This window comes from Coffea eugenioides, chromosome 11 (assembly GCF_003713205.1).
Source record: "Coffea eugenioides isolate CCC68of chromosome 11, Ceug_1.0, whole genome shotgun sequence".
In the NCBI taxonomy this organism is placed as follows: domain Eukaryota; kingdom Viridiplantae; phylum Streptophyta; class Magnoliopsida; order Gentianales; family Rubiaceae; genus Coffea; species Coffea eugenioides.
The window spans coordinates 42885877-42906790 of record NC_040045.1 but is presented as its reverse complement, the minus strand read 5'-3'; the positions used below and the strand labels follow the sequence as shown (position 1 = coordinate 42906790).

Sequence of the window (20914 nt, the reverse complement as noted above, 5' to 3'; positions counted from 1 at the left end):
ATTACTACATCATAATGCTATAGTCTATAAAAATATAAATTTGAAAAATAAAAAAGATATTTGCATCATTTAATTCTATATGTTTAAAATCGATTTCTTATGAATTTTATATTTTTTTCGAACTTCTTCTCAACCAGTGTCCAACTTTTAAATTGTACTGATCATTATAAAAATTAACTCAAAATAAGCAAAACTCTATCACAATCACAAAAGGTAAAAGGTAAACAAAATTCAATTTATTATAATTTACAAATAAAATATTGCATGGTCATCCAAAGAATGAGTAAGAGAGAATATTGGAGAAAAAAGAAAGAGAAGAAAGTAACTTTTGTTTCTTTTCTTTTTTGAACTCTATTTATTTAACATATGAATTATGTGTCAAATGAGCGTTAATATCATCTTTTTACAATTATTAGGGGAGATAAATGATATTTTTAAAACCTTAGAAATGCCAAGTGATATCAGGAGTGAGGTTTCTGATATTACCCTTTTTTTAATTATTAATTTGTTTTCTCTACCGATTAGGGTTGAGATTTAGAGAGTATGTAGTTTTAGTGTAGAACTGTATATTGTCACCAACTGTAATTTACCAAGACTTTCCTTTTATGTAATTTTTTTAATGTAATTTATGTAACTTTTTTTTTGTTCTTTTTAGTATAAAGCTGTCCCTAATTTTTAATTCCAATTTCTTTATAAGTAGGTTTTTTTTTTGGGAAGACTTCCCATCTTGACTCACAAACTTCTTTTTTTTGTTCTTTTTAGTATAAAGTTGTCCCTAATTTTTAATTTCAATTTCTTTATAACTAGTGCTCAATTGTATTGACCACCATAATTGCAGAGAACAATAGTTGAGTTAGAAAAAATGATTGAGTGTGTTTGGATACGAGATTATTTGAAATATTATTGGAATATTTATTGTAGTATTTTTTGTGATGTAATGCATGTGACATAAAAAAATTATCGAAAAGATAAAAATTCGATTAATAACTGTAATTATAATGCAAGCAAAATAATTTTTGGAATAAGTTCGACTTTCATTGGTTATATTGTTGCTTAAGTTTTACTTCTTCTTTTTCCTAAAAAAAATTTAAATAATAACTAAATAAATAAACGAAAGTCCTCAAAATCAAGAAGAGCAAAAATGTCAAGTTTTAGGGAACCTAGTTTATTGATCGAAATAACTCACTAAGTTGCACTAAAATAATAACCTTAAAGAAAGTGTTTTTTTTCCCCTGGAATTGTTGGTCAATAGAAAGTCTTGTTACTTTTATACATCATATATCCTTTATCTTTTAAGATGTGGATAAACTTTGGTACTTTCTTTTGCTATACATGATTATGGATTTAAGGAATTCTATAATTACTACTTTAAAGAGTTGTAACATGATAGTTATTGGGTAGATCGGAGAAGACATGGCGGTGATTCCAAAATCATTGATTCCGGTTTAAAAATTAACATCTTTCGTTCTCTGAAAAGTGGAACTTGAATCGATGCTTATAAGAATAGTTGTGGTTACAATTCTTAAAATTCTGGTTTCAATTCTAGTTTTGCTTCGATTACGGTTTTGATATCTACGGAGTTCTTTTAGTTATGCTTGAACACTTATTATTATAAAATTGATTCTAAGAAAATATGATAATAATGTAGAAAAATAAAAACTTTATTGTATTATCATGTGCAAGGGAAAAATGATGTAAATTTTATGAAAAAATATCTCATTATTAATTAGATTGGACTGGTTTTGGACTTAGATTAGTTATGTGCGTAGACTTATTAATGGAATGGGACAATGGGTTCGTTCAGTTAGAATTGAGACTGTTGGTGTTAATTGCTGATTATTAATATTGAATTGTAAATTGGTCAAATAAACTTAGACACATAGTAGGTATTTTTAAAAAAATATTTGAATGGGTTCAAAATTGTTGGTTTTGATTCAAATTTTTGATGAACTTGAACTTGAATCTTTTCATGGTTATGGTTCTAGTTCCAGTTTCGATTTCCAAAATCCAATTCCGATTTTGGTTCAACAAATCGCAGATCCGATTACAGTCCAATTTCAATTGAAAAAAGATTGTTAAGTTGTGTCAATCGAAGAATATAAACTACTCTATAACATGAAGTCCATCTTAGTCTGATTATTTCTCTCTTTACTACTGTAACGGTAATTAAGCATCATGTTCCTAGCCAAAGACATTACTTTGTTGGCTTTCCTAAACAATTAAAGAAAAAGGAAAAAAATTAAAGTTGAATATTATTGAGATATAGAACCATAACGTGAAATGCCTACGGATTCATTTGCATGGAAATTACCCATTTCATTTATTTGGTGAAATGTAATTGATCATGATGCATAACTAGGAATATTTAATATATTTTGCTAAATTGCTCCTCCAAATTAAATAAGGCCCTGCAAAAGCCCTAAAATCCTGTGGGAGATGGGATCCATATTGTTTTTCCTATTCTTTTTTTTCTAGCATTTAGCAAACAATTAGGTTTTGGCTGACCTTGAAAAAGGAAAATGTAAAAAAAAATGAAGAAACAACTGATTAAATCAAGTTACTTGCTAAATGAAAGGTGAAAATCAAAACAAAGGGGAATATATCAGATTTAACAAACTAAAAATCACGCAAAAGGGAAAAGAATGTAAAGGCAAAACTAAAACCTGCAAGAATTTGATCACTCTCATTGATATGAAACTCGAATATACATGACTACGTAAATATCGTCTAATTAGAGATGAAAATCAAGGGCAACACAAAAGGACAAATTTGCCGCCATATTATGGCGAAGCCATTGAATTCCCAATCCCTTAACTAACAGCTTCAGGAATTAATGACACTCATGGGCTTCTCTTGATTAATCTTGGCTCCACCAAAATTTCAACGAAGACCTTCATCATCATATTCATAGTTATGCACCGTCAACTTCTACTACTAGGACTGACCATTTCCACGCTTGTTTTTGCTGCTTCCACTCATTAATCAGGTCTACCATCATCTCCAATTAAAGAATGCCAAATCCAAAAACAAGCGTGGAAATAGCAACTCCAAGAAAACAAGAAAAATGACACCCAAAAAAAAAAAAACTGGGCAACGGCTCAGCAGATTGGTAGTAATTATGAAGAAAGTAACTAGGACGAGATTTTTAGAGTGAGAAAAAAGACTTCAAGAAACGAAAAGAAAAAGGGGTCCAAGAAAGGTATTGGAGTATGTGAAATTCTTGTGAAAATGAAAGGTAATGGATGGAATAGTGAGAGAGGTGGTGCTGTAAACTGTGATGATGATGAAATGGTGGAATTTTAGTTATGAAGAGGGTTGGGCCCAGAAGGGACTAATCTTTTTTCTACACCATATCTTGGGTCAATCTCGTAATCCGATGGTGGCGGTGGCGGTGGAGTTGAGAATGGTGCGCAGTCGCGGATTCTCTGGAACTGATAGCAGTTGATCATATTCATGGCTGCAGGTGGGCTTTGCATGCTGCCTCTTGAGATCGTATTCCAAGATTTTTGGACTCCATTCTTGCCTGCCTGAACCTTCCGGTAATTGTAGAGCTGATGATTCTGGATTGAGCTTGAGGAGACTTCTCCGAACCCTGACCGTGAAATTCTAGTGGATGTGGTGGTGGTGGTGGTGACTGATGAGAAGAACATCAAGAAAATCATGACCATCAAAGCCAGAAAAATTGTTCTTTTTGAAGGGAAAGATGGAGAAGTCTTCATGGTGGTGCAGGTTTTGGGAAATTGGAGATTGAGATTCAGATTGAGAGGGAGAGGTGAGATTGAAAGTAATACACAACGCAAGAAAATGGGCTAATTAAGGAGATTGGGAGAATGCTGTGGTCAGCTATACCGTTTTATATCATCAATGGAGTCACGAAGATATGTTGCGTTGAATCAAATGCTGTCGTAGATGTATTTATGTCTGTTCCTGGCTAGCATTTACTTTGGGGTTGGATATATCTGTGAAATGCAAGAGATTAGTGGGAATGTGGGATGCTTCTATTCATTCAGAATTGCTCTGCAATTAAGTTGTGGGACAATTAAAGATTAGGACTCCTCCCTCAGTCTTAGCCAAGGAAGCTCACCATGAAACGGGATTAGTTTCATAGCTTTGTTAGGGTAGGAACAAAAGCTAACGGAATATGTCAATTTGAATTATTTCACAAAAGCTTTTTCATCTAATTACCGGTGAAAATTATGTCAAGGCGTAAACGAGACTAATCAAACGCTCCAATGTTTAAAATTATTTGATTATTTTAATAAATTTAAAATTTTGTTCAAGTTTGATTTGTTTATTTATCGAACTGAGTTTGAACGAGCTTTTTTCTTTATCGAATTTAAAAATTATTGAATTTAAAATAGTTTTCAAATTTGATTTAATTAGTTGGCAAATCAAATTTAAACGAATTCCGACTCGAGCATGAAAAACTTGATTCATCTTTCGGCTCTAAAATTATGGATTGAAAATTTTGATGGGCAGTTGTACAGTAGATTTGGAGACCTGAAAAAAAAAAAATTTTTTTTGGTAGTTGAAAAGAAGGGCAACATAAATGTGATTGAACTAATTAATTGTTTGAACGAATCATCCACTGTCATCAACTTCTGTTAATCCACCTTATTTACTATGTTTGCCCTTTTTAGCAATGCGTGAGAAAAGTTAGCTGTGTCCCCTTAAACTCCCCCACCCGTTTATATCAACTTGGCCATGCCTTGGGGGATCTATGCATTCAGAAGTTGGCTAAATTTAGCCAGTTTTACCCATTTTACACCATGATGGATGAACACAAAAAAACTCAAATTCTGCCAAATATTGACTGGTGATAGGTGTCTGCTTCCATTTCCTCTGCATGCATTATACCCATGCTTTGACTTCACCCAAAATTCTCAACATACGCCAGATCTTTGCCACTGATATTTGTTCCCAATTCCCAACGATACTTCCATTGATTTAGTGACTCAAAAATAAGAGAATATCAAATGTACAATGATTTTAATGCAATGGGAGTATGAAACTGTCTTCCATTCCTTCACCGTCGTTGAACCAAGTAAGTAGTCGGTGAATAGAAGACCTTAGAATTTAAGTATAATTCTAGATATACACTTAAATTCGGTCTATCCATACTCATAACCAAATTAAACAGAGAAACATGAAGAGATTACGTGAACAGAGAAATATATTCCTCCGTTTGGATTAGTTATTTTTAGGGTGTTTTTGAAAAATTTTGCTGTAGCAGAGTTTTTGGATTGTATTTTAGGATATTTTCAAAAAATATTTTGGGATATTTAAGAGTAGAAGAGTTTCTAGAATATATTTTGAGATATTTTTTAAAATTTTAAAAAAAAAATTAAACTAATTTTTAGATTACCTTTTAGAGTACTTTTTAAAAATTTTATTGTATTTGAAAAACTAGTTTTTAAAAAATACTCCCAGCCTTTATTCTATTGTAACTCTTCCCAAACACTAGATGTGGTAAACTACTCGAGAGTCTCTAAACTATTACAATCATCAATTTTTGATCTCTTATCTATTTTAAGTTTCAAATCAGTCACTTAATAATAATAATAAAAATCAAAAGTTAAATTTTGATCCTACAGTCCATTTTCATTGTTAGAATGCCAAATTTTGCTCTTATATCCATTAGCTTTAATAGTGGAGAGGAACGAAAAAGATCAAAATTTGACACTTTTTATTATTTGAGTGTTAAAATAGATGAAGAGTCCAAAGTTGACAATTAAAATAGTTTAAGGGCTCTCTAATGAATTTACTGGATGATCAGACTCCCTTTATCACACATTTATCAAGGCAAGAACCTGAAAAAAGAAATATCCAAGAAAAAGTATCTGGAAAATTAATGACAAAATTTTAAGGTATGGAGAGAGGAAAGAGTTAACATTTGGAAGCGGTGACATAACTTTAAGGATGCATTGAACCATAGAGATGTCGCCTTCTTTTGCCAGAGTTAGACATTTAATTTAACACGTACGAAGGCATTTCTGGATTTATTCCTATTTGTACAAACATGCTTGCTTTAATTTGCTGTTGAATAGAGATTTTCAGCTCGCCAAAAACATAAAAAAGGAAAAAATAAAAAGAAAAAAGAAGCCATTCTGTGGTTTGCAATTTAACACTTATCACATCATCCATCCTTTCTTGATTTAAACAGTAACACCACTAATAAATTTAGAATAGAAATCATACACAATATTCCATAAGCAAAAGACTCCAAAAACGAAATAGCTCAATTTTGTGTGGGCTCATAGCAATTAAAGATAAACAGCTAAAGTCCAATTATTTGCTTGAACGATTTTTCGTCTTAATATCTGTGCTATAGCTCAATTTGTAGAGAGCTTGGTCAATTATCATTTCAAGCACATTTATTGAGCCTCAAGAACTGCATCTGCATATGTAAGACTTAGCAAGTGCACAAGTACTAACTACATGGATTTTCTAGTGCTTAAAAGAATTTGACGATGCATGCTCAAAAAGTATTGCCTTTGGATTGTAAAGCAAGAATTGTAACTCGACTCCTATGTATAAGCAAATTCAGCATTGGTCATTTGATCGATCCCACTAATTCTAACTCTCTGATACCCTACTTTCGAACGCAAATTTTCTCTAAAAAATTTTTACTTTTTTCGTGATCATATTTTTTAATCACGCTTTTGCCTCGGTCAATTATCAAACCAGCGTCTCGCATTCGGCCAATTATCAATCCAACGGCTAAGAAATGCTGGGTTCAGAAAGCCCTGGTAGCTTACAGCTTCCAATGTCTCTCTCAATACGTGTATGTGCATTTGTGGCAGTTAAAAACCTACACACAATATTGTGGTTTGCATCTCCTGTGAGGGCATAGTCATAGTTGACCCCGCAGGCTTAGTCATTGGATGTTTAATTTGGACAAGAGAACCGAGCCTTCTGGTCGCGACGATTTCTAGCCAAGCTCGCATTGCCGGAGAATATGACTACTTCTGAATCGATTGTGGCAAGTAAATTCGCCGGTAAATAATGGGTTGACAGAAAGCGCATGAATTCAAGCCGGAGATAAATATATGCAAGAGTTCTGAAGTTATACCGGGTACTGGAATTGGTCAAGGCACAGACTGGGATTTCTGCCTCTTTTCCAAGTGGAAGAAACAAATAATTCTGTTTGGAATGATTTTAGTTATTAAATCAAGGGAGTGCTTTGACATAATATTTGAATTTTTTTTCCTGCAGATGAAATTTGAACCCTTACCTACAGCCAAACAGGGTCTTAAGACCCACCTTGGTAGCCTATATAAGCTCAGTGGTTGAATGATTTTACTTTTATGATTAAAAGGATTTAGGAGGAAGATGATTGCATTTTAGAGTTTTGATTGGCTTTGAATAGTGTGATGAGTTAGGTGTTTTACTAGTTAACGTGAACATTGGGCATTTTAGGTTGTTAAAAAAAAAAAAAAAACTCTCATCGTTTAATTTATTATAACTTATCCTTTTTTTTTTTTTTTGAAATCATATACTTGCAATCTAGGTTCAATTGAACGAATTTCACCTATCGTGACTGCTAAAGAGCTTAACAAATTATACCCCAATTTGGAAATTTGGTATAAAAGCAATAGAAATTAGGTCAAATTAAAGTTGCTAACTAATGACTTTTCTAACTCTTGAGGAGTATTTGTTATTGAGTCATACATTCAGAATATTCTGAGCATCAAAGCATCAACACAGCCATCCGTTCTATTTGTACAACAAAATAAGCAGTAAAGAAGCCCATAGAAATAAGCAGTGATTGATTTCTCAAGTTGTTCTCGACAATATGCTAATCAATTTGGGTCTTTCTTACAGGACTTTGTAATTTAATAATACTCACAACTGGATAAGTGATAGAGACCAATATGACAACATTAATGAAAGATATTATTATTTGTAGCCAGAACTCACAAATGCGAGACTAATTTACATCAACGTAATTCCTACAAAATATAGCTCTTTACATCTAAGTTTTACACGCTTAGCTTTGAATAATTTTCTACCCGGCAAATTTAAACGCTTGTGCGCCCATAGTAAAAGACGTTACCTTGAACATGTACATATAGGTAGTGAAAGAACTAAATATGGAGCCTAGATTATTTTAGTTGGTTAAAGCATTAAGTTCAAAAATATGGAATTTCTTTATTGTTTACATGAACTAATGTATATTGCTAACAAGTAAGAGTGCACTCGAGTCGAGTCAAACTCATTAGAATGATTGAGTTCGAACTCGAGCTCGTCCACCTTTTAAAAGTCAAACTCAAGCTAGAGTTCGACTTTAATTTACCTTACTCGACCTCGAACTCGAGTTTGAGTTTAATCAAGTTTAATCGAATCTAATTGAGCTCACATAATAAAATTTAATTTGTATATATAATTTTGAACAAAGGATATAATTAACATTTTAGACTAATAAATATAAAAAATTAATATGTACATACATGTGTCTATATATAATATATATTGAAAGCTCAATTAGGTTTGTCAAGTTTATAAGTTTAAGAATATAATACTTGAGTTGGACTCTTACATATTATCAAGCAGTTTGAACTCAATTCGAATTCGATCAACATTAAACTCGAGTCAAGTAATTGATCCACCTCCTCGCGAGTTCGAATTAAATAGTTTGATCAACTCGCAGCCCCACTGAAGACAGCTAGTTGGACCAATGCGAAACATATTTTTGGTTTTCGATATTGAGTAAACAAAGCTCCATCACTTTGACATATGTGTGATGCGATGAAATCTAGTAGTTTTGTTAAAAAATGATTTAGTAGTAATAAATTCTTAAACTTAATTTAGTGGCAGCAATTAATCCCGATTTCTTGTGGTTTCTTTTCTTATGTCTAAAATTCCGTGCACGCATAAAAATAATGTGTCAGGCCAGCAACGTCAACGTGCGACATGGCCTGTTTTACCTCGTCCATTTCAACTTAAGCTGCGCATGGCTGCCTTTTTTATTTCGTCATTTTCACTCAGCTGATTACTCCTCCAGCTCCAGCTCCAGCTCCAGCCTCCACCCATGATCCCTGTAACGCTATCCAATTTCTTCCTTCACCTCATCCTCTTTATTCACTCTTCTTCTTCTTCTCCCGTCTCCATATCTGTCACCCCGAAAACATTAGCCAAGTCCGGCCACCCGGTTACCATCCAATGGTCCGGTATCGACTCCCCCTCCAAACTTGACTGGCTTGGTATTTACTCCCCACCCACCTCCTCCAACGACAACTTCATAGGCTACATCTTTCTCTCCACCTCACCAGGATGGGAATCAGGATCAGGTTCCATTTCAATCCCATTGGTCAACCTAAGATCCGAATACCAGTTCCGGATCTTCCGGTGGATCCAGTCTGAGATAACCAATGCCACGCGCTTTGACAATGACCATAACCCACTTCCAGGGACTGAGCACAAGTTGGTGGAATCGGGAGAAGTCGGGTTTGAACCGGGTCGGGGACCCGAACAGGTGCACCTGGCGTTAACGGGTCGGGTGGGTGAGATGCGTGTTATGTTTGTGACCCATGATGGGAAAGACAATTCGGTGAGATATGGGCTGACCCGGGGAAAGATGGAACAGACTGTGGGTGCTCGGGTCTTGAGGTATGAACGGGAGGATATGTGCCATGCACCTGCTACTGATAGTGTAGGGTGGAGGGATCCCGGCTATATCCATGATGGTGTCATGACTGATCTGAGGAAAGGAAAGAGGTATTATTATCAGGTAATTAGCAAATGCTGGTGTTATTAATTAGTGTTAATTCATGTGGATTAGAACTTTAAACCATGTTCATCAGTCTTTATTTGTTGCCAGTGTTCATCACTCGTATTAGTATTAGCTGTAAGCTATAACTAGATCGATTAAGTATTCTATTCGGTTAGTCTTAGCTTGGATGATCTCTTTATAGCTACTGGAGCAAAAGTATTCAACTAATCCTGGTTTTGTTCCTTACAATGTACAACTTGCAACTATCGATCTTGTTTAAAGAATTTCTTCTCCAATATAGGGCAGTCATGAATAACCATGTGGTTGTTTATAACAAGCCAATAGTCTAATAATTCTTGAATTCCATCAAAAAAGTTCTGCCCTTTAACCACGCCCAGTTATATATTGCAGGTTGGTCGTGATTCTGGGGGATGGAGTGACATTTTCAGCTTTGTGACCCCAAATGCCCATTTAAAGGAAACAATTGCTTTCTTGTTTGGTGACATGGGGACATCAACACCTTATACAACCTTCGATCGCACGCAGGAGGAAAGCAGTTCAACTCTGAAATGGATTAGTCGTGATATCGAAGCAATAGGCGACAAGCCCGCATTTGTCTCGCATATTGGAGACATCAGCTATGCCAGAGGATACTCATGGTTGTGGGACAATTTTTTCAATCAAATTGAACCTGTTGCCTCCAAAGTCCCCTATCATGTATGCATCGGTAATCATGAGTATGACTGGCCATCACAGCCTTGGAAGCCTGATTGGGCCAGCTCTGTTTATGGGAAAGATGGGGGTGGTGAATGTGGGGTGCCCTATAGTCTCAGGTTTAACATGCCTGGAAACTCTTCTGAACTTACTGGAACAAGGGCACCTGCCACTAAAAATCTCTACTATTCCTTTGATTTTGGGGTAGTGCATTTTGTGTATATGTCGACCGAGACAAACTTTCTTCCAGGGAGTGACCAATATAACTTCTTGAAGCATGATTTAGAATCGGTTGACAGAAAAAAGACCCCTTTTGTGGTTGTTCAAGGGCACAGGCCGATGTACAGCACCTGCCATAGACCTAAAGAGGTCCCTTTGAAGGAGAAACTGGTTGAACACATAGAACCGCTACTGGTGAAGAATAAAGTGAGCCTTGTATTATGGGGTCATGTACATAGATACGAGAGGTTTTGCCCGCTGAATAACTTCACTTGCGGGAACATGGGCAAGAATGGAGATCAGAATTGGGAGGCATACCCTGTCCATGTAGTGATTGGAATGTCTGGACAAGACTGGCAACCTGAGTGGGAACCAAGGGCAGATCATCCTAATGATCCTGTTTTCCCACAGCCAGAGTTGTCGTATTTTCGGGCCGGTCAGTTTGGCTACACTAAAATCGTTGCTACGGAGAAAAAACTTACATTTTCTTTCGTGGGAAATCATGATGGGGAGGTGCATGATGAGGTGGAAATAATGGCACCAGGTCAAGTTCTCAATCATGCTGGAGCAACTAGTGAGGAGGAAGCCACTGAGTCATGGTACTATATGAAGAACATCAGTCTAATGGTCTGTGTGGCTTTTGTTGCATATTTTCTTGGTTTCACATCACACTTTAGAAAGGAAGCTGCCTTAGATAAGAACTGGGCTCGTTTAAAGGAAGAAGATGTTTGATTTTTGTGTTATCTCTTCTGAAACGGGATTTGTGTAACAAATTTTTGCACCATTAGCAACTGGTGACATTGCAACATGTGCTTGCAATTGGATCAATTGAACCTTGAACTGGCATTTTTAGACCTACTTTACCTACTTTCCAGTAGTCTGGTAATTTTCAACCAAGAATCCTTCGTGAGTGATCTGGAATCGTTTTGGGCTTACTTTGCCTAATTGTACATGCTGTCTTTGGGAAAATACTCGAATTTGGATTGCTCTAGCTTTTCTTAATATATTTGAGTGACCATTACAACATTATCGTTCAAAAACTAACCCTTGGCCTCATTACACTTTCAAGTAAATTGATCGGATTAGACTCCCATACTTCTAAATAAACCCAACAAAATTTCAGAAGGGGCTTAAGCGCGATAGATATCAAAGTTAATGATATTCAGATGCATTGTTTGATAGACTATTACGAAATCATTCAGTATGAGTAAAAAGCGTTAGATTTTGCTGCTTATTATTCCTCAATTATCATTTAGAGGTTTCAAATTGATTAATTTTTTGATAGAACGAAACCTTTCTTCTTCCAAACCAAACATAAAAAAGGGAATGACCAAAACCCAAAGCCCCGACTCCAAAATATGAGCTAAACGAAAAATGAAGTTGCAGATCACGGATGGATCCATGTTGTTTATTAGCCATCCTTTCACGCTTGAATCTTCAGTCCGACACCGTCGATATGTAGGATCTATTGATGAAGGTTTAGGAAGATCACCATTAATATATCCCAACTTGTCTTTGTCATAGATGTATATCTCAACAAGGGTGCGTTTGGACAGGAGTTTTTGCATTACTCTTTTATGTCACATATATCATATTACAAAATGTGTTACAATAATTATTTTAAATTATATTTCAAATAATCTTCTACCTAAACATGCCCCCTTTTTTTGGGTTAATTATACGCAAACTGTCGCAATTATAATTTTAGGAGCCGTTTGGTTCAAATTCCGTAATTACTATCAATATAGGTATGATAAATTGGGGAATGATAATGGGTTTAATAAATGAGTGAAACCCTATAATTAAGTAGTTAATCATAAAACTCATATAAGTGGTCTATGAAATTCATTAATTGATTTCAATTGACCTTAAGCAAACATGTATATATGAGTATGATATGATTGAATTTAAAACCCACTCACCATACGCCTCCAAAGTTTAGGTTTGTTTTTCACCGGAGATTATTTTTGTAAATTAATCCAAACTGCATACCTCCCTAACATTAGCAAATTCTTAGAAAACCTAACCTAATTTTTTAAAAACAACCAAAATTATCACCATGTATGTTGCTTCATGAATAAGCTGGCACTTGACACAAATCAAAATTTTGTCTGTGGAAGGAATGAATTGAATGGTATGGAAAGAAGAAATGTAAGTGAAAGTTCTCCAAACCTCTCACATCTTGTTTGATAATTCAATTCAGCAGTTAAATTTAATGGATTTAGATCTTAATATGTTCAGACGCGTTTGATAACAAAAAATTGAACATCTGAATTAATTAAGTGGCACTAAATTTTTTAGGTAAAACTTGCTCTCAAAAATAAGTGATAAATTATTCACTTATCATTGAATGTGATATATACTCAAATGTATTTAACTTTATACTTAACAATTCAATAACTTAATGAATTCAGATTTTTTTTTTTTTTGTCAATAGAGTTCGAATTTTAGATTTTAGTTTTACCAAATGCACCATTTTTTTTTGATCAAATGCACCATTAGACTTAGAAAGAAAAACGGTTATCCAACGGTGTCTCGTTAAAATGTAGTTAAGTGTTAGATTTTTAGAAATATAAGATTAATTAGTGAAAAAGTATAAATGCAATTGGATTATTTAAGAAAATTGTATAAATGCAAGAGAAAGTAGTAATTATTAATGTGTGTGCGCATATATATACAATATATAGGTTGTGCGTAGAAAAATCCAAAGAAAAGAGTCAGTTTCTACCGTAACCTGCAGGTCACGCAATGCCAATTGACAAGCTGCGCGAGAATATCCATCACAGTCTCTTACCAAATATCCCATTTCCCGTCACCTCAGTGGCTAATTGGTAGCCTATAGACAATCAGCTGCACCGAAACCCCGCTCTTCTTCCCCCATCACAGGCTATAACCCACCTGGCTCCCCTCTTGTCCTTCCCCTGAGCCTGATTCGGACCCTGATCCCCCAGGGAAAAAAGGAAGTATATAGTTTCTGATGCAGCTGAATAGTTAAGAAACCAAGAAATAGGATGATTTTTCTAAATCCAGTATTCATCACCTTCTATCTTTCCTTGATCTTAATAACCCCTTTATCTTCATCCGAAGTCTCAATCTCTGCAACCCCAAAAACAGTTCCCAAATCAGGAGATAATGTCACGATCCAATGGTCCGGAGTTGACTCGCCATCCAAGCTCGATTGGCTCGGCATTTACTCCCCACCCAACTCCTCCCACAGCGACTTCATCGGTTACTTTTTCTTGTCTTCCTCACCCGGATGGAAATCTGGGTCAGGCTCCATTTCCTTTCCTTTGATCAATCTCCGCTCCCAATACCAGTTCAGGATTTTCCGATGGTACGAGTCCGAAGTCAATCCGAAACATAAGGATCACGACCAGAATCCCTTACCCGGGACGAAGCATTTGTTGGCGGAGTCTGAAGGAATCGGGTTTGAACCGGCTCGGGGTCCGGAGCAGATTCACTTGGCTTATACGGGTAAGGAAGATGAGATGCGGGTCATGTTTGTGACCTCGGATGGGAAAGAGAGTACTGTGAAGTACGGGTTGAACCGCGAGAATATGGATCAGGTTGTGGGTACTCGGGTCGTGAGGTATGAGAGGGAAGATATGTGTGATGCTCCAGCTAATGATAGTGTGGGGTGGAGGGACCCCGGATTAATTCATGATGGGGTTATGGTAAATTTGAGGAAGGGAAAGAGATATTTTTATCAGGTAAATCATTTTGTTAATTTGGTAAATAATTTTTTAACACTAGCATGAATCGAGTTCTATGCTTTTGTACTATCTGGATAAGTATTACATCTTCATTAGGCTAGTGGTCCTAATTTAGTGCTGTTTAACATTTAGTTGGTTGAATCAGATCATAAAGATGGTTTTTCGTTTTTTTTTTTTCAAATTTATTTTGGGCGGGTATCATCAAGATGGTTTCTTTCATGTAGCTTGTCAAATTGATTGCCGGAGGAATGATTTCAGTTAGATTAGTTTTATTCCTTTTCTGATTGAAGTGCAAGGTTTAACCGAAAATGGGATAATCTTAAGCTAGAAATCTAGTTACTTTGGTGCTTCTAATGTCTAAGTTAGTCCAAGTTATCGTATAATTCAACTTCTGAAATGGATTTATACTGGTATGAATGCTATGTGAGATCGAGGTAATTTTATTATAGCAATTGCTTTTAGATTGAGTTAGCATCTGGAGGATGCCATATTATGGTGATTTTAGAATCATAAGTGGCAAGATGATCTTTGGTTTATACTCAAAATTATAGACGAACTGGGCAGTTTTTGGATATAGGCACACACCTGCTGTAATAGTAGCTTTTTTCTGCCAAAGTTCTAAATTTGTGGCAGTTTAAATTGGCCTAAAATATGAAACAATCAAGTTTGTGTAGTTGCAGACATGGAGCCTAGCCTCCAAAGGAGATTATGCTGCAAGAGGATATGCACTTATTGCTAAGTTCACAACAATATGAGTTTTTAGAAGTTGTATGTGCTTGCTGTAGCCATTCTTGAAGAATATTGCATGAATGGAAACTAAGGATATATGATTTTGTGGTCAGATTGTGCTTTAATATGTCTTTTACATTCTAGCTATCTTTTCTTTAGGTGATTGTAAGCGTAATTTGTAGGATTAGCACTTGAGGTGCTGTCTTGCTCTGTGATTAAAATCATAAATATCTTTGCTGGTCCTGCACTCACTTGAAACTTGTATGTATCCCCTTAAAATTATCGTTGCAGTTTCCTTTATGTCGCTATGTGCTGCATATACTGTCCTGTTCTGTATTTTCTCCAGATCCAGAAATTTTGATTTGCTTCTTGATGTTATTGCTTGTATCTTAGCTTATTTAGCTTTCTTTAAGCATCTTCAAATATATGCAAGATGTGATCTTGGTTCTTAAAAGGCGGCACTCCTAACTTCTCTGCTTTGTTGAATGTGGTGATACTGATTGACGTGGAATGATAAGTTCACTATTTCTGAAGCAAAGAATTCACTCCAATTTGTGTAGATAAATTGGTGGACTTGATGTTAGGCATTTAGGATGTATTTTGGTTATATACTTATATTTTGATCGGCAAGACTTTCTAATTATCAGAACAACATAAATTTAACAGGTTGGCAGTGATTCTGGTGGTTGGAGCATGACCAACAGCTTTGTGTCACAAGACGGTGACTCAAATGAAGTTGTAGCTTTCTTATTTGGAGATATGGGAACTGCAACACCATACTCGACTTTTCACCGAACGCAGCAGGAAAGCATATCAACCATCAAGTGGATCAGCCGTGATATTGAAGCTCTTGGAGACAAGCCTGCTTTGATCTCCCATATTGGAGACATCAGCTATGCAAGGGGCTATGCTTGGTTGTGGGACAACTTTTTCACACAGATTGAACCTGTTGCATCTCAACTCCCATATCATGTATGCATTGGTAACCATGAATATGATTGGCCATTACAGCCTTGGAGACCTGACTGGTCCTACTCAATATATGGAAAAGATGGAGGTGGTGAATGTGGGGTACCCTACAGCCTTAGATTTATCATGCCTGGAAATTCTTCAGAGCCAACAGGAACACGTGCACCAGCCACTAGGAATCTTTACTTTTCTTTTGATTTGGGGCCAGTTCATTTTTTATATTTTTCAACCGAAACCAATTTCCTTCAAGGCAGTAAGCAATATGAGTTTTTGAAGCAGGACCTGGAATCGGTTGATAGAAAAAAAACCCCCTTTGTAGTTGTCCAAGGACACAGGCCAATGTATACCACAAGCAATGAAATCAGAGATGCCCCTATAAGGATGAAAATGCTTGAGCACTTGGAACCTCTTTTTGTGAAGAACAAGGTGACTCTTGCATTGTGGGGCCATGTACATAGATATGAGAGATTCTGTCCATTAAACAACTTCACTTGTGGAAGCCTGGGAATGAATGGACAAGGGTGGGAGGCATACCCTGTGCACATTGTGATAGGTATGGCAGGCCAAGATTGGCAACCAATATGGGAACCAAGACCAGAGCACCCCGATGTTCCAGTATTTCCACAGCCAGCACGCTCTTTGTACCGAGGTGGTGAGTTTGGTTACACTAGGCTTGTCGCTACAAAGGAGAAACTTACATTTTCCTATATAGGGAACCATGATGGGGAGGTGCATGACATGGTGGAGATCATGGCTTCAGGTCAAGTTCTCAACGGTGGAGGTGGTAGTGGTGCTGAGTCCAGTAAAGTTCTGGAATCTACATTTTCGTGGTACGTGAAGGTTGGCAGCTTATTGCTTCTAGGAGCTTTTATTGGTTATGTTTTTGGGTTTGTATCACATTATAGGAGAGACACTGCTTCAGGGGCAAATTGGACTCCTGTAAAGAATGAGGAAATCTAATCCAGATATCCTTAGTGCATACAGAAGTTGCTCCAGGTTAACCTGTCTCGACATGGACAACTTTGGCCATAGTCACAGCATGTGCACACTATATTAACAATGCTCCACTGGTAAATCTAACATCTACTGTATCATAGCTGTCTGTTTAGATCATATCGGATTCTATGGTGAGGCTTGTAAATATACGGTTGTGGTGTATGCTTCTGTAGGTAATGTGATATCATGGAAGGTGATTTCCGAGAAGGAATCTCTTACTGGTGATGTAAGCTTAAGATTATTGGCCTAAAGTAATCGGCAGTGGTGTATTCATGAAAACTGTTGAGCAAATGCGAGTAAATGTTGTAAAGCACTTTGTACGGGATTCATATCACTATTGTGCAGGACCTACTTTTCTATCTTCCCATATTGATTGTTTGCTTAAGTTGCAAGCGTTTACATTCGTAATGTTCTCCTTTCTAACATTCAGATTGCAATTCAGGGTCTCTATGGTCGAATCTAGAATTGTTTACCAATTGGCTAACAATGTAAACCAACTTGGCTTGATCTTGAATGCTTTTCAATATCAAATACCCGATGTGTGCCAAAGGGGTTGCATGATGGAAGTAAAATTGTGTCCTTCTATTTTAGGTAGCAGAGAGAGATGCAAAATCGCATTTCGAAAACTTAATTTCCTTGATCACTAAAAAAGAATAGATTTTACAAGACGCTAAAATTGACACAAGTTGTTGAACCAAGAAACTATGCAAAATCAAGAATGAAAAAAATGGCGTTGGAGAAAGCTGCTGTCCTGCAATATCGTCTCTCACTTCGCAAGTAACTTGCGGGCACGCTGATTGGCACCTTTCACCCTTGAGTTTAATTCATCCACGTCAACTGACAGATGATCCATAGCTTTGTTTTGCCTGTAAATCCAGGGTCCATTTTTAAGGATACATGGAAAACAAATACTAAGAAAGAATGGGAAGAAGCATAGAACAACCACACATTAGAAAACAAAGAGAAAAAGCACAATTGTACGCGTGCACATTCTTGGCTGTGTTCTTCCATCATTTGTTTTCCCTTCCTAGATTCATCATCATTCGAGTTTTGAAGCAGTGCATAGACATCTTTAATTATGATTTTATCCAAGTCATACACATTAGAAAGGCAACTTACGTATCAAGCTCGGATCCCATTTCAAGAGCCATGCCCTTGAGATCACCCAGTATATTGCTCAGATCGCTAAAGGCATCATCTTGCTTTGCCTTCTCCAGCTGGTTTTAGAGGATCAGTGTAAGATGACAAAAATGAACCAGACCAAAGATTCAAAATATTCTACGTTAAAAGTCACTGGAATTCGGAACACAAGAATGTACCTCAACTTTCTGCAAGGCATTCGTTGGTTCAGGAGGAGGTGTACGAGAGGTTTGCTTTCCTTTGGGAATGGGAGCTAATCCTAGCTTCTCTCTTTGCTCTGCACTAGCTTTCTTTGCTTTCGAATTATTATCTGTGAAATCAATCCATTATATAGTGTGTGATGAGTATAAATGCAGTTATTTTGATATGGAAAGCAGCATCACCATATGACACCATTTTCCTTTCTGATCTTGAACAAACTAGCAAGTTATTAAACACTGAGAACAGATAAGTAGAGAGCACAGAAACCTTGTGTTATCATCGGCCCTGTGATCTCCCTGGTCTTTTTGGGCTTCCAGGGCATCGAGAACATGCCCCCGAGATTGTTCAACAATTTTTCACCCTATAATGTAATAGATTGTCAACAACTAAAATCCTCATAGACAGTGAAAGGGAAAATAAAACGAAATTATCCATGAAACAAATGGTGCAGGAAAATGCTAGCAAAAAAACCAATAACCATAAAACTTCATTCAGTTCATCTTATCATCCATGGAAATTCCGACATGATCATCTTATCATACAATGTAAGATCCTTCCTTACCTTGCTCAAATCACGGTCTAAATCTGCAGCCATCATATGAGTCCGGGTAATTTGCTCGCCCTGCGCGTGCAAGGTTTCAAGAGTACGAGTAGCATCCTGTTGCATGTCCTCTGCAATTTTGAGGCAATTGTTCACAGAATTTGTGGTCTGCCGAGCTTGGTCCACCGCATAATCCTCTAATTGTTGAACAGACATGTTGTCCAGGTCTTTCTTGTCAGCAGGACTATTTTTATTTCTATTCTTATTCCTAGTGGCTGTACCTCTTCCAAAATAATCATCATCATCATCCATATCTGGTGTAATAAGCACTGGTTCAGAAGAAGTTCTTCTTGCAGGTGTCATAGTTGCATTCTTATCCTGTCCAGCAGCATCATAATGAAGAGGGCTAGTACTTGTAGAAGCCGGCTTGCTTTTCATAAAACCAAACATTTTTGTCTATAGGTTTTTCTACGGACAAGTGATCTGATAAATGGCAATCTAGCTGCTGGCTGTACCTGGAAGGACATTAAAAGCTAAAAGAATTAGTATCCACCCGTGCTAGCAAAAGTAAATAACTTGCTGCAACTGGAAAAAGGGGTAAAAAACCATCATCAGCCAAGAGAAGATTCTGAAAAACTTAAGAAACAGCTAATACAATATGTTGACATCCCTCTAGATATCAGAGAAGAAATTGAAACATGAAGTAACTGCTTATTTGGGTTTTCCTATAGGCAAGATTTGATTGATGCATAATGGACTAATGCGGAAAAAATGAGGACAAAAATCAGGCATTTAAATTGCCGTGGATCCATCATGCCCTGCATGAGGAACGAAATTGTTGATAATGCGGTTAAGATGGAATACATAATCATGCAACGTATAAAGAAGGGACACTTACAAACTAAAAGAAATCAATAAATGTTGAATTTCAAGAAATAAAGAAAATGACAACGGGGTTCAATTTAACACCTTCAAAGACAGCAAAAGGTGATTTGGAAAGAATGAAGAGCAAATCAGACCTGGTGCAGAATCAGCTATATGCTTTATATAACAAGCTTTGTATTGCAAATGGCAATGAAGATTCTGAGGCGTAGGAGATGAAGAAAAGTTGGAACGTTGTGAAAGTTCTTCTCTCCTACGCGCAGAATGGCAGAAAAGAAAGACAAGGTCAGAGGAATGGAAATTAGAAACCTTTCTTTAGAAAGTGCGAATTTTTTTGTCCTGTGAAATTTTGTGGATTTTAATTGAATGATTCAAAGGACGACTTGAGGAGCCGCGAAAAAAATGGTGTTCAAGTTGTAGGACTTTTAAACACTTGTTTGACTGGAGGTACAAATGGATCAGGCAATACATACATACATATATATTTATATATATATATATATATATGATAAGTAATAATTTAGAAATTGAGAAAAAGGCGATTAAAATTCAAGACATTTAAATTTTGAGATTTTAATTTTAATCACTGGATCAAGACTTTCTGGACACTAAGATAAGTGACAAAATATTATTGACGTTCAATTAATAATCAAGGAAAGTTAATAATCATAGTAAAACATGAAATTAGAATACCATCAAAAGGAAAAAGAAAAGCCATTTTATATAAGCAGCGGCAAAGATTTATGTACTGTCCTCAGGCTTGAATAGTAGAGAGGGCATTGGTGCAATTAGATAGACAATCTAGTTTTGTTTAGTTCGAGCCTTGCTTGCTTGCCAAGGTAAGAGAATCAAAACTTCATGCGCATTTCTTTTTCCTACCAAAGTTTATTTACATCATCCGATATTCTCGCCTTGGGACAGTTGGAGATCAATGGAGAGCCAGAGGTCAATTCAAATAAAGTTGCGATCGAACCAAACTAATTAACTAATTATCTCTTTTTTTTTTTGTCGGCAACGATAATATTTTGTATAATCTAATTAATTCTAATCTACGGGGAGGAAGAGCCTAAAGAGACGGTGTAAGGTAGGTATTCAGAC

General features: G+C 36.2%; 4 protein-coding genes across 4 annotated transcripts; 2 read left to right on the top strand and 2 right to left on the bottom strand.

The window, feature by feature from the left end:
* Positions 1 to 3079: 3079 nt before the first annotated feature.
* LOC113752638 (CLAVATA3/ESR (CLE)-related protein 9-like) lies at positions 3080 to 8071 on the bottom strand. The gene is made up of 3 exons (XM_027296731.1): positions 8057 to 8071; positions 7823 to 7930; positions 3080 to 3809 (listed from the first exon to the last, which is right to left on the bottom strand). The coding sequence occupies exons 1-3, from the start codon at positions 8069 to 8071 to the stop codon at positions 3300 to 3302; spliced, it is 633 nt and encodes a 210-aa protein (XP_027152532.1). The 3' UTR covers positions 3080 to 3299.
* Positions 8072 to 8937: 866 nt separating this feature from the next.
* Positions 8938 to 11566, top strand: LOC113751516 (probable inactive purple acid phosphatase 2). Its single transcript, XM_027295552.1, has 2 exons — positions 8938 to 9730; positions 10124 to 11566. Exons 1-2 carry the CDS (start codon positions 9032 to 9034, stop codon positions 11375 to 11377), a joined length of 1953 nt encoding a protein of 650 aa, XP_027151353.1. The 5' UTR covers positions 8938 to 9031; the 3' UTR covers positions 11378 to 11566.
* A 1860-nt stretch (positions 11567 to 13426) lies between these two features.
* LOC113751578 (probable inactive purple acid phosphatase 2) lies at positions 13427 to 17419 on the top strand. The gene is made up of 2 exons (XM_027295631.1): positions 13427 to 14355; positions 15754 to 17419. Exons 1-2 carry the CDS (start codon positions 13657 to 13659, stop codon positions 17014 to 17016), a joined length of 1962 nt encoding a protein of 653 aa, XP_027151432.1. The 5' UTR covers positions 13427 to 13656; the 3' UTR covers positions 17017 to 17419.
* Positions 17420 to 17818: 399 nt separating this feature from the next.
* On the bottom strand, positions 17819 to 19384 carry LOC113752637 (putative SNAP25 homologous protein SNAP30). The gene is made up of 5 exons (XM_027296730.1): positions 18956 to 19384; positions 18661 to 18754; positions 18372 to 18502; positions 18172 to 18269; positions 17819 to 17918 (listed from the first exon to the last, which is right to left on the bottom strand). Exons 1-5 carry the CDS (start codon positions 19382 to 19384, stop codon positions 17819 to 17821), a joined length of 852 nt encoding a protein of 283 aa, XP_027152531.1.
* Between the last annotated feature and the right edge of the window lie 1530 nt (positions 19385 to 20914).